This window comes from Monodon monoceros, unplaced genomic scaffold (assembly GCF_005190385.1).
Source record: "Monodon monoceros isolate NGI ecotype Baffin Bay Population unplaced genomic scaffold, NGI_Narwhal_1 Super_Scaffold_18, whole genome shotgun sequence".
In the NCBI taxonomy this organism is placed as follows: domain Eukaryota; kingdom Metazoa; phylum Chordata; class Mammalia; order Artiodactyla; family Monodontidae; genus Monodon; species Monodon monoceros.
The window spans coordinates 137,205,060-137,218,534 of NW_021703774.1; the positions used below are offsets into that span (position 1 = coordinate 137,205,060).

Genomic DNA, 13,475 nt, shown 5'->3' on the forward strand with positions numbered 1-13,475 from the left:
GGCACACAGATTTGGGGAAAAATAGTAACTGTCATGGGAAATAGTTTCCTACAGAAGATTATTCAACAAGAGTTCAGGCACCTTGGCAGCCAGGATGGAAATGATTGCAACTGCCATCCTTTGCATGTTTTGATCCTCATGGTTGCAGAGCCACTGCATGACAAGCTTGGCTGCTTCAAACCTGAAAACACACAAAGAGTTTCATGAATTAATCCTGGAGGCCCCAGGCATTTCCCAAAGCTCCAGCTGGGAACTGATGCTACAATTTAGGTAGGTGAGAAGGAAGGGGAAAATTCCTCCTAATTGATAAGAGAATAACAAGTGCACTTAGTGTTGTGGAGATGGTGTCATTATTAATTCTGACAACACTTTGTAAAGGAATAAGAGTTTGGAAAATATGGTCAAAAATATCTGGCATTCATCTTCTAGAATTACAACATATTTCTATTCTGTAGTGATTTCTATACTATAGCAATAATTTAAAGTATTTTCTGGGTTCCTCCCAGTACCTAGCACAATGGGAACATTCATTCATTCACTCCGAAACATTTATTGAGCTCCTGTTTTGTGCCAGATACTGTTCTTGGTGCTGGAGAGAGGGTAGTGAACAAAACAGAAAATATCTCTACTCTCATTAGAGCTTACATATAGTGGGAAGACAGATAATAAATAAATAAGTAAAATATATGGTTTGTTTCGGTACTGACATATGCTTTAGAGAAAAAAAGAAAGCAGGAAAAGAGAGGATATGACATGTGGAAACTTTATTAGTCCCCAAGCATGCCCATAATTATGAGGTAATATAGCTTGGTAGTTAAGAGCAGATTCCAAAGTTCTCTGAATTTTGGGGTCGGAATTCTAGCTCTATCTAATGTTAATGACAATAATAAAATAAACTATTTTATCATGTGAGGCAATGCAGTCAGGTCATTAAGAACATGATACACTTTGGAATCAGCCTGCATTCAAATATCACCTTCACCATTTACTAACTTTGGGACCCTGGGCAACTTCCTTAATCTCTCTGAACTTCAATTTTCTTGTCTGTAAAATGATATGATCTATTCCGTAGGACTGCTGTATATGATATCACACATAAAGCTTAAGACTTAGTACAGAACTTGGCACATACCAAACTTTTGATAAAGGTTAATTTTTTACTAGTATTGTCTTCCTCTGTGCCTTTATCTGTGCAGTTCCCAAAACACAAAACAATCACTCAACCAGCTTTCATTTTCAAGGCAATATGGCATGGATATAAAAAGTAGAAGCTCTGGAGTCAGTCTGGATTTAAATCTAAATTCTGCTACTTACTATCTTATCACCTTGAGCAAGTTACTAAACTTCTCTGTGCCTCTGTTTCCTCATCTGTAAAATGAAGATTACAAGAGTAACAATTTCACAGGACTGTTGTAAGGACTGAATAAGCATATGTAAAACACTTAGCACAGTGCCTGATAAGTGCTTCATACATTAGTTGTTATCTTTATTATCTTAAATACCATCACTAACATGAAATCTTTAATAATCACCAAGCAGATGGAATCTTTCCCTCTTTGCTTGGGGGCCCAGTACACTCTGTCATCCTCTTCTATGAATGATTGTCTTCTATTATACTCATAATTCATTCATTCATCCATCCTTCCATTAAACATCCACTTAAGTACTAAGTACTAGGGGCAAGATTAACCAATCACCGTCTCTCACCACAGAGAAGCTCAATTCTAGCAGAGTGCACGGGCTACATCAAGGGCAAATGATAGCCTACCTTGAGTGATCTTAATAGCTGTGGGCCCAGCTGCCTGTTTTCTAAAGTTTTATTGGAACATAGTTATCCCCATTTGTTTATAAAATGTCTATGCCTGCTTTGGAGGTACAACGGCAGAGTTAAGTAGGTCCAACAGAGACCCAATGGCTCACAAACCTAGAACATTTATTATCTGGCCCTTTAAGAAAAAGTTTGCCAACCCTGGGGTAGTTTATAATTTTCTTTAGGAGATTATGTCTTTTCTACCTATGACTTCATGAGATCAATACAGATGCTCAATATATTTATAAAATAAAATTAGCAATCTACATGAGATATATGTAGTTATATTTTTATCCAAACTATTTATTTCAAATAGTAAATGGAATACTTCATTGCCTCAGCCATGCCAGATAACAGTGTACTGTTACCCAAATAAAAGTAATTCACAGTAAAATTACTGCTTGAGAAAGACACTTCTCACTAAATCATAAAGTATAAATTTCTTCTTCAAAATACCATCATTAAAAAATTATATTTTAAAGTAGTAAAATGAAAAAAAAAATAACCTGTTTAGCTCCCAAATCACATCTTAGAAAACAAGGAAACCCTTTATACTTACTGGAATACAGCTATATGGTCTCCCTTAACCTCTGCTTAAAAAGTTTCTTCTATAATTAAATATCAAATAACAATAATAATGAGGTATGATACAGAGAAAAGAACACTGGACCTAGAAGGCTTGAGTCTTTCTAGCTTAGCAGTTACTAGTCACAAAACCACTGGCAAGACACTGAATGTCTATATGCCTCAGTTTCTTCAGCCCACAATATTGTACAGATATTCTAAAAACTATAATCAATATAAATTCTTATGCAAAGGGCTATGAAAACAGGGGCCAATCTGTTATCATGAACGTCAAAGCACTAAATTAGAGAAAGTAGATTTAGCATTCTACAAGGCAATGCACAATCCCACCCACTTGACTAATTGTACACCACGAATATCCTGAATGGTAAGAAATGACCCAAGACATATTTCTAGAATTCCATTTTGCCCCATTTTAAGTTCTAGTGCTATCACTTGCCTGTTAAATGGAACATCTTGAAGAATTCGGTCACTGCAAAGTGAAAGGAGGCAATTCTTCTGTAACTAAAGAACCAAACGGAGAAAAAAAATCCTGAATAAAATATTATTTTATTTTTTAAACAAGGGTAGACTCTATAAAAAAAAGAAAGATTGATAAAACACCACTTATTTCTTAAAACCTTTATTCTGCCCATCTACTGTTCAAAGACTGACTTCCACTGGGCCCATATAAGTTTACTTGCACATTTTTTTTTTGCTGTACGCGGGCCTCTCACTGTTGTGGCCTCTCCCGTTGCGGAGCACAGGCTCTGGACGCGCAGGCTCAGCGGCCAGGGCTCACAGGCCCAGCCGCTCCGCGGCATGTGGGATCTTCCCAGACTGGGGCACGAACCCACGTCCCCTGCATCGGCAGGCGGACTCTCAACCACTGCGCCACCAGGAAAGCCCGCACATTTTTTTTAATCTTTTCTATTACGTGAGAACTAGGGTAATAAATAGGATAACTCCAGCTAATTTCCCTCCCTTCTGGTGGCCTTTGGGTGGGTCCTATTTTGTCTTCTGTTCACCTGGCTTCCAGAGTCCATGAACACCAAAGCCTAAAGTTCATCTAGTTTGGCAATTGCTCTCAATGAGGGAAGCTGGCTTTAATGACCCACTCACCTATCTGGGTTGCCATTTTTACTTGGTTTTGAACCTTTGAGTATTTTTTACTAACTTGCCAAACTGTTCAAATTTTGAACAGTCCTGTCCTGAGGACAGGACAAGTTTTGTAGTCTACCTATACTGCTAGAAATAGAAAATCCATGTCTTACTCATTTCTCTATCTCAGTACTTAAGTACTGAGTACTTGAGTACTGAACCAGTACCTGGCTCAGAACAAAAGCTCTACGCCTATGCCTGTTTGCTGAAATTATCACTAACTCAAGGTCTAGGTGCAAGATGTTTTGTATGGCTTGCTTTATTTCCCTTAACATTTGGACTGAAATACTTTTAGGCAAGGAAAGCATTCTCTAGTTTTCTACTTCTCTATTGTCCTGCACTCAGTCACACCATAAATTTATTACTTCACAGCCTCCAAAGGCATTTGAATTTCCAGCCTTGGTCTACTAAAATGAACTGTATGGAGGTGGGAGATGGGTAAGAGACACTAAAAGGACTATTTGAATGGGAGTTCCCATATGCTTACCTGCTGGTGATTGGGAAAATGTTCCATGGCTTTGAGCAGCAAATGGGTCACATCAGCCAGGAGTCGCACAGGCATTCCTGCAGCAAGATCCTGCTTCGTTAAGTTAAACACACAAGCGCTTGCAGCAAGTTGCACTGGCAAATTCATAGGGTGGTTTCTCATCCCAGTAACCACAAGCTGGAAAAAAAAATTAGTTCTTTTGATCCAACTTATAAATATAAGCTCTCTTCATATAGCAACATTACTTTGTTGATCTATAATAATTTCTAAGATGTCTTAAGTATCTTTTTTATCCTCACGTGCAGAGCCTAGGACATAGCAGTTACTCACCAATATTTAGTTCCTGTTCACCTGGTCAAGGTAGGTATCAAGTTGTTCATGTCCAGAGATTTTTCTGTAAGGCTAAAGAATCTTTTCTATTCAGGGAAAACATCTTTGTATTTCCAAGACCTAGTTCAGGGCCTATTATATGCTAAGCACTAAACAAATTCTTACTGACTTGAAGAGAGTAAACCAGTAGCAACCTTCACTTTCAAATTCCAACATTCAGTTCCTTAAGAACACTGCTAAAGTTAGAGTACCATAAAATCCATTCACTTCCCTCTGGCTGACATAACTACTTCTCTCCTTTTCCTCTCTCCTCAAATCCCCAACAAATCCTCCCCATTCCTCACTATTGGCTGAAGACCTTGCTTCCAGTTACCTTGAGAAAACAGAATCAATCATAAAGAACTTCAGATTCTCACTTCCACATGTACCTCCTTACCAGCATATACATGTGCATATGCTGTCTTCCTGCCTGTTACCATAAATGACCTTTTGGGGCTCCTCTCTAAAGGTAATCCCTCCACTTATATGCTAGATTCTTCCCTTCTTGTCTACTCAAGGACACTGCTTCAGCTGTTCTCCCCTTTCACTCCTGTATCAATTTTTTATTCTGTACTGGATCATTAATATCAGCATACAAACAAGCTATTTTTTTCTCCCATCCAAAAAAAGAAAAAAAAAAAAAAACCACACACTTCTTCAGCCAGCTACCACCTTTTTTCTTTGCTCTCCTTTGCAAGAATCACATTTCTCTCTGCATCATTCTCTAAATGAATGAATGAATGAATGAGTAAATATTTCAGATCAGGACTAGAGGTCTGGTCCTTTGTTACTCAGGTTCACAGTAACCAAAACCAAAAAATGATAATGCATATACCAAGTGCCAACATCCTCTGGTATGTACATAGGAGGTGACAGATGTTGGGGATAACACCTTAGGACTTAAATGTTACTGGTTCCTTTCCAAACACCCCATTCTCAAAATCTAAGAAACTGGGAGGTTAAGGCATTTCTGGCTCTGACACTAACTTTCTGTTACTTAACCTCACAGACCCTCAGGTACATAATCTGTAAAACAGGAGATAAAACTTATCTCTTGGGATTGTCATGCCCACTAAATGAGGTATCAAATTTAATATAGTCCTATACTCATTGGTTTCTAAACTGAATGTGCATAAGGATTATCTTGGGGGATTATTAAAATGCAGATTCCTGTACCTCACGAATTCCTGAGGTACTCTAATTTTCCTTATAATTCCTGTACCCAGCCCTATTGAATCTAAATTTCTTGGCATGAGGTTCACAAATATACTTTTTATTTTATTTTTTTAAAGATTTATTTAATTAATTTGTTTATTTATTTATATATTTTTTGGCTGCGTTGGGTCTTCGTTGCTGCGCGCTGGCTTTCTCTAGTTGCAGCGAGCGGGGGCTTCTCTTGTTGTGGAGCACAGGCTCTAGGCGTGCAGGCTTCAGTAGTTGTGGCTCGCGGGCTCTAGAGCGCAGGCTCAGTAGTTGTGGCACAGGGGCTTAGTTGCTCTGTGGCATGTGGGATCTTCCCGGACCAGGGCTCGAACCCTTGTCCCCTGCATTGACAGGTGGATTCTTAACCATTACACCACCAGGGAAGCCCCTTTTCAAGATTTTTTTTGATGTGGACCATTTTCAAAGTCTTTACCGAATTTGTTACAATATTGCTTCTGTTTTATGTTTTGTTTTTTTGGCCACGAGGCATGTGGGATCTTAGCTCCCCAACCAGGGATTGAACCCGCACCCACTGCATCAGAAGGCAAAGTCTCAGCCACTGGACTGCCAGGGAAGCCTCTCACAAATATGCTTCTTAAAATAAGCAGTATCCCAGACTTCTGATGGATAGAGGACCACATTCTGACAAACAATGCCCTAAGTAATCAACAAAATTAAGAATCCTCCTTTCTTGCCTTTCAAAAGCTGTCCTGGTTAAAATATCTTAATTGAGGAATAACGCAGATTAGTTACAAAAGCACAGGAGGTTCATAAATTGCATGGAAAATTTATGAACCTTATAAAATTCCAATATTGTATTTCTTTAAAAAGCCTATATGGAAGCAATACAGGGGTAATATACAAAGCAGTGTCCTGATTCCAGTCATATATTCCATTTTCTACTATAGCTGGTGAAAACATATCACAGTGATTACTGGTTTTAGATAGTTAAATATGAACTTGAAGGCATTTATATTGCTTAAATGAGACTACTATAAAACCTCCTCTCATTCTCATTTATGGCTAATAACTGAAATTATACATTATCAACCCCATTACAAAAAAACAAACTAAATGCAAATTTTCACTAAGTTTCTTCACAAAACCATCATCTATCTAGGAAGACAATTTCTAATTTCTCATATGCAGTTTCTTATTCTTACCTTTAAAATTTCTGGTTTTGTTTTTTCCATCACATGAGTCAGGCTAAAAAGGTGAAATAGAGCTTCCCGGACAAAGAATGCCCGTTCACTGTACCGCTTCAATGCTTCTGCAATCTGAGTTTCATTGGCTTCTCCAGACACCTTTGAACATAGACAGAAGATGAGTTTTTAGGATTCTTTTCAACCCTCTAACTGTCTCTATCCAAACATCATTTGTGTGGATGGCATCCACGGTAGCTTTGCAAAGCCTGAAACAAATGGGAATGATCACTTTCCAATCCATCCAGAAAAGTCATCCTATGGAGGTGTACATATGCTAAAGAGGTGTATATTAGATAGGCTAAGACCCTACTATAAGTCTATGGGTAAAATTTTCTATACTGTACCTAAAATAAATCTCAAGATATGTAACACTATTTATAAGGTCTTACTACCCATGATTAGGCTCCTACTGCCTCTTAAGGTAACCCTTTCCCCCTAACTCACAATATTATAACTACAGTGGCCTTTCTTTTATGTTTTTTTTATTTTTATAGCAGCGTGTACATGTCAATCCCAAACTCCCAATCTATCCCTCCCCCGCACCCTACAGTGGCCTTTCTTTCTGATCTTTCAATAAGCCAAACTCTTTCCCAGGAAAAGGCTACTAAATATAATATCCTCTCTGAGTGAAATCTTCCTTTCTTTCTCTACCGAATTTCTAGTCATCCTTCCCATTTCAAGTTAAACGACACTTCTCTAGAAAGGCCTTCTCTGACCCACCAATCTAAATCAGGTCTCCCTTGAAACACCTCCTTCATAGCCATTATCATGACCCCCCTAGTAGACTGACCTATTCACCACTGTACCTCAACAGGGAGCATTGTGTGTGGCTCATAATAAGCACTCAATAAATACTTATCAAATAAATGTATTAATTAATTTTCCCAGATTTATCAAGCTCCCACTCAGCATCAAGAGGTGCTGTTCAAAAGTAAGTTTATCTAGGAATTTCCCATTTATACAGGTTAATATCCTTAAACTGTGGTTCATATACCATTGGGTAATGAAATGTATATTAACAGGAAGTGGCTTTTTAGAAAAGTAATCCAACTAATGAGTAAAAAAAGAGGGCTTCCCTGGTGGCGCAGTGGTTAAGAATCCGCCTGCCAATGCAGGGGACATGGGTTCGAGCCCTGGTCTGGGAAGATCCCAAATGAGGCGGAACAACTAAGCCTGTGCGCCACAACTACTGAGCCTGAGCTCTAGACCCCGTGAGCCACAACTACTGAGCCTGCATGCCACAATTACTGAAGCCTGCGTGCCTACAGCCCGTGCCCCGCAACAAGAGAAGCCACTGCAATGAGAAGCCTGTGCACTGCAACGAAGAGTAGCCCCCGCTCGCCACAACTAAAGAACCCCATGCACAGCAATGAACACCCGATGCAGCCAAAAATAAATAAACAAAACTCTTAAAAAAAAAAGAAACTTCTAGAATATCACCATGATCTCCAATGAATAACTAGGTGTTGAGTGTCAACAACTGCTAAAAATCACGGAAAGAAAAACAACCAGACATTATGTACTTCCTTAATGAAAGAGCGTAACACCTGAGGGTCCTGCCAAAGGGATCAAACATGAGTTTGATTAAGTCACTAAATCCAACTACCAATCTGCAGAAAATACAAAGTCAGTGAAACATGCACTACAAGCATACAATCAAGAAAACCCAGGTTGAGGGAGACTCTACAAATCAAAGGGCTGGATTCGTTAATACACAAATTATAAGGAAAGGAAAGGGATGGAGAGGGAACTTATAAAAGATACTCAAAAGACATATAATTTTGAAAAATGGGTAAGATTAAGTGCCTAAAGGTAAACAGTTGGATGATAAACTATTTAAAAGAGCAAGGACATGATTATCATTAAAGTCTGGACAGAGATTACTTTTGTGGGGAAGGAGGGAGTTGTGATCAGCTTGTAGCTGACAAGTTCTATTTATTAGCCTGAGTGATGGTTTCAAGTGTGTTCACCTTATTTTCACTCATTAAGGTATACATTTGTTATTTATGGTCTTTGCATCTGTCTTATTTTACAAAAAGGTAAAAAAACACACAAAAAAACAAAAACAAAACCCAAAACCCTGCTGTTCAGAGAGAGAGAATCTTCTCATTAAGGTGGAAGACTGTCTTTTTTTGGCAGTACCATTATAAAAGGTGACACAAAAATAAACACTTTTAAAATATATTACACAGTAACTAGGTTTTATATGAACATAGAGTATTCAGGCAGGAATATGCAGCTTTGAGGAAATGAAGGGCTGCATCATGGCTGACATTTCAAACACTGATAGGATATGCTACAAAGGTCTAATAAGAATTAGACTACAGTACAGACGTGTACCAAGTGACACAAAGGCACGTTTTGAGCATCTGTAAGATTGTAGGAATAACAGTGGAAGTTTCTTTACAAAATGCTTTTTAAACTATTTATGTATAATATACATACATAAACATTGGTCTTGACTATGTATTCACATATATAAGCAGTTATTGAATAATAAAAACTTTCCAAGTGTTCAGTTCTTTTGGAATCACCCTGAACTTTTTCTTAGATTTTCTTAGATTTGGAAAGACACTGAATTATTACATGAGATAAAAAAGATTGTATGAGGGAAAACACATTAACAATAACTTCATCAGAATTCATCAGCCCACATTTGGTTGATTCCAACAGCTTTATATTAACTTACATGAAATGTAACCTCAAGTTACCTTTAAATATAAAATTAAAGAACTTTTTCTTTTTTTTTTTGTGGTACACGGGCCTCTCACTGTTGTGGTCTCTCCCGTTGCGGAGCACAGGCTCTGGACGCGCAGGCTCAGCGGCCGTGGCTCACGGGCCCAGCCGCTCCGCGGCATGTAGGATCTTCCCAAACCGGGGCACAAACCTGTGTCCCCTGCATCGGCAGGTGGACTCTCAACCACTGCGCCACCAGGGAAGCCCAAAATTAAAGAACTTTTGTTACTGGAATGTAAATACTCTAAACCAAATTTCATTGCCTGTATGTTTATTCAGTGATCAACACTTCTCTAGCCAGTGATAAACCCTCAAATCAAGCAATCTGGCTCCCCAAACTAAATGCATCTTCAATTCAATCAATTTCGTGTGCTAGATCAAAAAAAAAACGAACAAAACAAAACAAACAAGTGTCTGTATGCACTAGTTTCTGCAAACAATTTAAAACAGAGAAAATATCCCTAACCACTAAATTAAGCCTTATTAATATTTAATATATGGATTAAAACTAAAATGTATATTCTAAGGAAAAACTTTCTTGTAGCACTCAGTATATAACCCTATTATAGCATTTCTTACAATGGATTAAAGCTATTTTTAAATTGGTCTGCCTCCTCTCCACGAGACTAGAATTCCTCAAGGGCAGAGGCCTTAGCTCAGACATCTTTAAAAAGTTCTTAGAGTTTTTTAAAATGGATTGACTCCTTTGCTTAAAAAAACTTATATGTACCTTCACTGGATGTTGATTACTGCAGTTTAATATAAGAGTCTTAGTTCTCAAGGGACAAGTCTAGGCTAGAGATATAAATTTAGGAGTCATCAGCATATAGGTTTAGGTCCTGGGAGATTAGGAAGAACCAATAAAGAAAATTGAGGGTGAGTCCAAAAAGTAGGGAAAAAAACAAGACAAGTCTGATATCCTAGGAACTAAGTAAAAAAAGTATTTCAAGAAGGAGGACAAGATCAACTGTGTCAAATGCCACTTTAGATCAAATAAGATGACAACTGAGAATATTGGGTTTAGCACACAACCAGTGATTCTCAGGAACTGGGAACCACAGCTTGGTAAATAACCCCAGAGTCTAGGAATGAGGCAGCCAAAAAACATAAGAGTCCTAATTGTGGAGAAGTGGAAGGTTCAAGAAACTGATGCTTACAGATGAATAAATTGGGTAGGGAACAGAGATGACAGAGTTGGTAATTCTGTGGTAAGAAAACCATCTGTGTTGGGACTAGAAACAGAGAGTAAAGGAAAGAACTAAGATTCTCAAATATAGGCAATGAGATGTAGTAGAAAGGACACATACCAGGCTCATCAGCTGGCTGTGACCCTTAAGAAAGCCATTCCCTCCCACTGAGGACAATACTTCCCACACAGAGTCAAGAGATCAAAATAAATAATATATACGAAAGTGGAAAAAAACAAAACTTTTGTTCTTATAACCACCCACTAACAGTATAATATAATGCCTCATAAGGAATACTGGGGAGTCACACTGTCTCTATTTCCTGCATCTTTCAGTGTGGTCTAAAAAACATATAAAGCCAAAAATGTCAACCTAAACTAGTTTAATTTAAAGCATCACAATACTAAGACAATCATTTCAGACAAGATTTTCATCAACTTTGCTAACTTGGAAAATTCTAAAAAAGGAGACAAAGCAATCTCAGCTCTCTTCCCTTAACATGACCTATTATTTTTCAGCTCTCAAATTAGTAGTCAAACAAATAGTTGAAAAGAAACATCAAATTTTTGGCCAAGAGGTACATGAAAAGATGCTCAACATTACTAATTATTAGAGAAATGCAAATCTAAACTCCAATAAGATATCATCTCACACCGGTCAGAATGGCCATCATCAAAATATCTACAAATAATAAATGCTGGAGAGGGTGTGGAGAATAGGGAACCCTCTTGCACTGTTGGTGGGAATGTAAATTGATACAGCCACTATGGAGAACAGTATGGAGGTTCCTTAAAAAACTAAAAATAGAATTACCATATGACCCAGCAATCCCACTACTGGGCATATACCCTGAGAAAACCATAATACAAAAAGAGTCATGTACCAAAATGTTCATTGCAGCTCTATTTACAATAGCCCGGAGATGGAAACAACCTAAGCGCCCATCATCGGATGAATGGATAAAGAAGATGTGGCACACATATACAATGGAATATTACTCAGCCTTAAAAAGAAATGAAATTGAGCTATTTGTAATGAGATGGATAGACCTAGAGTCTGTCATACAGAGTGAAGTAAGTCAGAAAGAAAAAGACAAATACCGTATGCTAACACATATATATGGAATTTAAGGGAAAAAAAAATGTCATGAAGAACCTAGGGGTAAGACAGGAATAAAGACGTAGACCTACTGGAGAACGGACTTGAGGATATGGGGAGGGGGAAGGGTGAGCTTTGACAGGGCGAGAGAGAGTCATGGACATATACACACTAACAAACGTAGTAAGGTAGATAGCTAGGGGGAAGCAGCCGCAAGGCACAGGGATATTAGCTCGGTGCTTTGTGACAGCCTGGAGGGGTGGGATAGGGAGAGTGGGAGGGAGGGAGACGCAAGAGGGAAGACATATGGGAACATATGTATATGTATAACTGATTCACTTTGTTATAAAGCAGAAACTAACACACCATTGTAAAGCAATTATACCCCAATAAAGATGTTTAAAAAAAAAAAAACAAACAAACAAAAAAACAAAAAGAGTCATGTACCAAAATGTTCATTGCAGCTCTATTTACAATAGCCAGGTCATGGAAGCAACATAAATGCCCATCAACAGACAAATGGATAAAGAAGATGTGGTACATACATACAATGGAATATTACTCAGCCATAAAAAGGAACGAAATTGGGTCATTTATAGAGACATGGATGGACCTAGAGACTGTCATACAGAGTGAAGTAAGTCAGAAAGAGAAAAACAAATATTGTATATTAACGCATATATGTGGAATCTAGAAAAATGGTACAGATGAACCTGTCTGCAAGGCAGAAACAGAGACACAGATGTAGAGAACAAACGTATGGACACCAAGGTGGGAAAGGAGGGGTGGGATGAATTGGGAGATTGGGATTGACATATATACACTAATACATATAAAACAGATAACTATTGAAAAAAAAATAAACATCAACTTTTGTGTATAGTTGAATAAAGGACAAAGTTCCAATGATCTCTATTTTTAAAAAATTATTTTAAAACAATGATTCTCCACTTTAGCTGCATATTACAATCACCCAAGGAGCCTTAAAAAATACTGATGTCTGGGTCCCACCTCCCTGTGGTTCTGATTTAATTGCTCAAGTTCCTCAGATGATTTTTTTTAATTAAAATTTTTTTCCAGCTTTACCAAGATTTATATTATAATGCATATATCACAAATACATCATGTAAGTTTAATGTGTAAAATATGAGTTGATACATGTAAATATTGCAAAATGATTACCATGATGTGGTTAGTTAACACATCCTTCATCTCAAATAATTACACTCCAGGTAATTTTAATTACAGTCAAGGCTGAGAATCACTGCTTCAATGTTTACAGAGGTAGAAACTAGATGATAGCAAATAAAGTAGGTGTTTCCTAAAGCCAAGATTTCACAGTAATAACAGTTCCATTTGTGAAATCAAACTTGTTTCACAGAGGCATTGTGGAACACAGATGTCCTACTAGCCTCAACTAAAAAACTTAGGCTAGGGCTTCCCTGGTGGCACAGTGGTTGAGAGTCCACCTGCCGATGCAAGGGACGCGGGTTCGTGCCCCAGTCCCGGAGGATCCCACATGCTGCGGAGCGGCTAGGCCTGTGAGCCATGGTCGCTGAGCCTGCGCGTCCGGAGCCTGTGCTCCATAACGGGAGAGGCCACAACAGTGAGAGGCCCGCGTACTGCAAAAAAAAAAACTCAGGCTAATTCACTCT

At 38.2% G+C, this 13,475-nt stretch overlaps 1 protein-coding gene across 3 annotated transcripts in view; it reads right to left on the reverse strand.

Annotated features, from left to right (window-relative positions):
* ZYG11B (zyg-11 family member B, cell cycle regulator) overlaps window positions 1–13,475 on the reverse strand; it is a 78,240-nt gene that overhangs the window by 30,699 nt on the left and 34,066 nt on the right. For all 3 annotated transcript variants that reach the window (XM_029228544.1, XM_029228543.1, XM_029228545.1), the window contains 4 exons: window positions 6,758–6,898; window positions 4,023–4,199; window positions 2,835–2,899; window positions 82–181 (listed from right to left, as the gene is read on the reverse strand). In XM_029228544.1, the coding sequence (XP_029084377.1) occupies window positions 82–181; window positions 2,835–2,899; window positions 4,023–4,199; window positions 6,758–6,898 (483 nt within the window). The remainder of the gene's footprint in view (window positions 1–81; window positions 182–2,834; window positions 2,900–4,022; window positions 4,200–6,757; window positions 6,899–13,475) is intronic.